This window comes from Atta colombica, unplaced genomic scaffold (assembly GCF_001594045.1).
Source record: "Atta colombica isolate Treedump-2 unplaced genomic scaffold, Acol1.0 scaffold141, whole genome shotgun sequence".
Classification (NCBI taxonomy): domain Eukaryota; kingdom Metazoa; phylum Arthropoda; class Insecta; order Hymenoptera; family Formicidae; genus Atta; species Atta colombica.
The window spans coordinates 760,928-762,685 of record NW_017259230.1 but is presented as its reverse complement, the minus strand read 5'-3'; the positions used below and the strand labels follow the sequence as shown (position 1 = coordinate 762,685).

The following is a 1,758-nucleotide window of genomic DNA, read 5'->3' as shown; positions in this document are numbered from 1 at the left end:
ATTATTAAATTTTAATTAATAAATATTAGATACTAAAATATGAATATCTTTTAAGGCTTTCACAGGTGATTTTTTCAGAGATGCCAAAAGATTATCGCTGTGTCGTGATTCATTATTAATGTCAACGTTTGGTGAACCTTGCCGTTCATTTCATTAGTCGCTCTTCACTCTGATGAAGTGAACGGCAAGATTCGAAACGTTGGAATTAACAATATGAATCTTTCCATCTAGTCATATTAACTCAAACATCATATATATATAATATAAAAATTTTAGAAAAAGAACAAAAAACTTATTAAAATTTTCTTGGTTAAAAATTAGTGTCTATGAATTATAAAATAAAATAATAAAATGCCGAAACGCTTACGATCATCATATAAAAATATTACAGGAAAATAAATATTCGAATCAAATAGACTCGAACAAAGCAACAAGATTAAAAGTAATAAAGAGATAATAAATTTTTTATTAGTGTTTTAATGTTCACTATTTTCTTTATATTAGATTAGAGAAAAAGTCCCTTTACAAATTGGTAAAAAGACTTTTACCAACTCTTATATTCTATTTAAAAAAAAAACGACTACTTGAGCAACATTTCAGTTTTAAGAATCTGTATTTTTAATTGCGATACGATAATTTTTAATAGAGTTACGAGCAATAAAGTCAGAATGTTCTTTTTTTACTTAATCTGCGAGTAATTCAGAAACAAAAAATTGTAACAATTTAAAAAAAATGATTTTGTATAGGAAAAGCTTCAAACTTTTACGATAGATAGTCGAAAATTTGCTCCAATTTTTGGGAATGCGCTACAGATCTACAAAGTGAAAAGAAAATTTTTCATTTTTTTCAACTCGTACTTTATGTAAAAATTACAAAATTCACATAAATAAAAAAAATTAACCATTCGAAAATAGAGATTTCAATTTTTAAAACTCTCTTTTTAAATTTAAATTTTGATCATTTTTAACGAAGATATTGATGGAGAAAGGTTTTTACCAATTTGTAAAGACTTTTTCTCATATAAAAATGATTTTAAAAATCATAATTTATTCGGATTTATTTTTAATTATTTAAAAATTATTTATTTGCAAAATAAGAAACCAAAGAAATTTTTAAATTAATTTCATATTTTTTAAATTAATTACTTTATTTATTCTTATAACTATAGTTTCTTTATAATAATAAAATTTGTTAATTATAACCAATCATAATAAAATTAATCATAAAGTTGAGTTTTGTTTATTTTTTTATTTTGGAAAGTTTTAATGTCTGCTGATTTAAAGATAATAAAGTATTATTACAATTGGTTTTCATCAGATAGCGGGAATGGCACTAAACGGAATCCTGAAGAAAGGTGAACGCGAGGAAGAAGAGCGGCGTTTCGATGAATTAGATGATGAAAAATTCAAGATGATCATGAAACTACTCTACAAAGTGAATGATAAGGTCGATTTGTTCGCCAAATATGATGTGGATGAGTTGTTCGAGTGTCGAATCCTCAGTGTTGACGCAAATTATCGCGGTAAAGGTTTGGCCAGTGTTCTTATGGATGATAGTGAGAAAGTCGCCAAAAATGCCGGGTTTAAGGTAGATTAAACTGGATTTTAATTTATTTGTAATATATTTATATTTTAATTTATTTTTTATATCTATAATTATATATACATTTAAGTTTGTCTTTTTTCATTTTATCTTGATCATAAAATCGAAATTAATTTACTTTTTAATGTTTTATTTCAATTTATTTATACGAATTTA

General features: G+C 24.4%; 1 protein-coding gene across 2 annotated transcripts in view; it reads left to right on the top strand.

The window, feature by feature from the left end:
* LOC108684916 (dopamine N-acetyltransferase-like) overlaps window positions 1-1,758 on the top strand; it is a 4,525-nt gene that overhangs the window by 1,088 nt on the left and 1,679 nt on the right. For both annotated transcript variants that reach the window (XM_018189458.1, XM_018189459.1), the window contains exon 2: window positions 1,318-1,587. In XM_018189458.1, coding sequence (XP_018044947.1) covers window positions 1,318-1,587 — 270 coding nt within the window. The remainder of the gene's footprint in view (window positions 1-1,317; window positions 1,588-1,758) is intronic.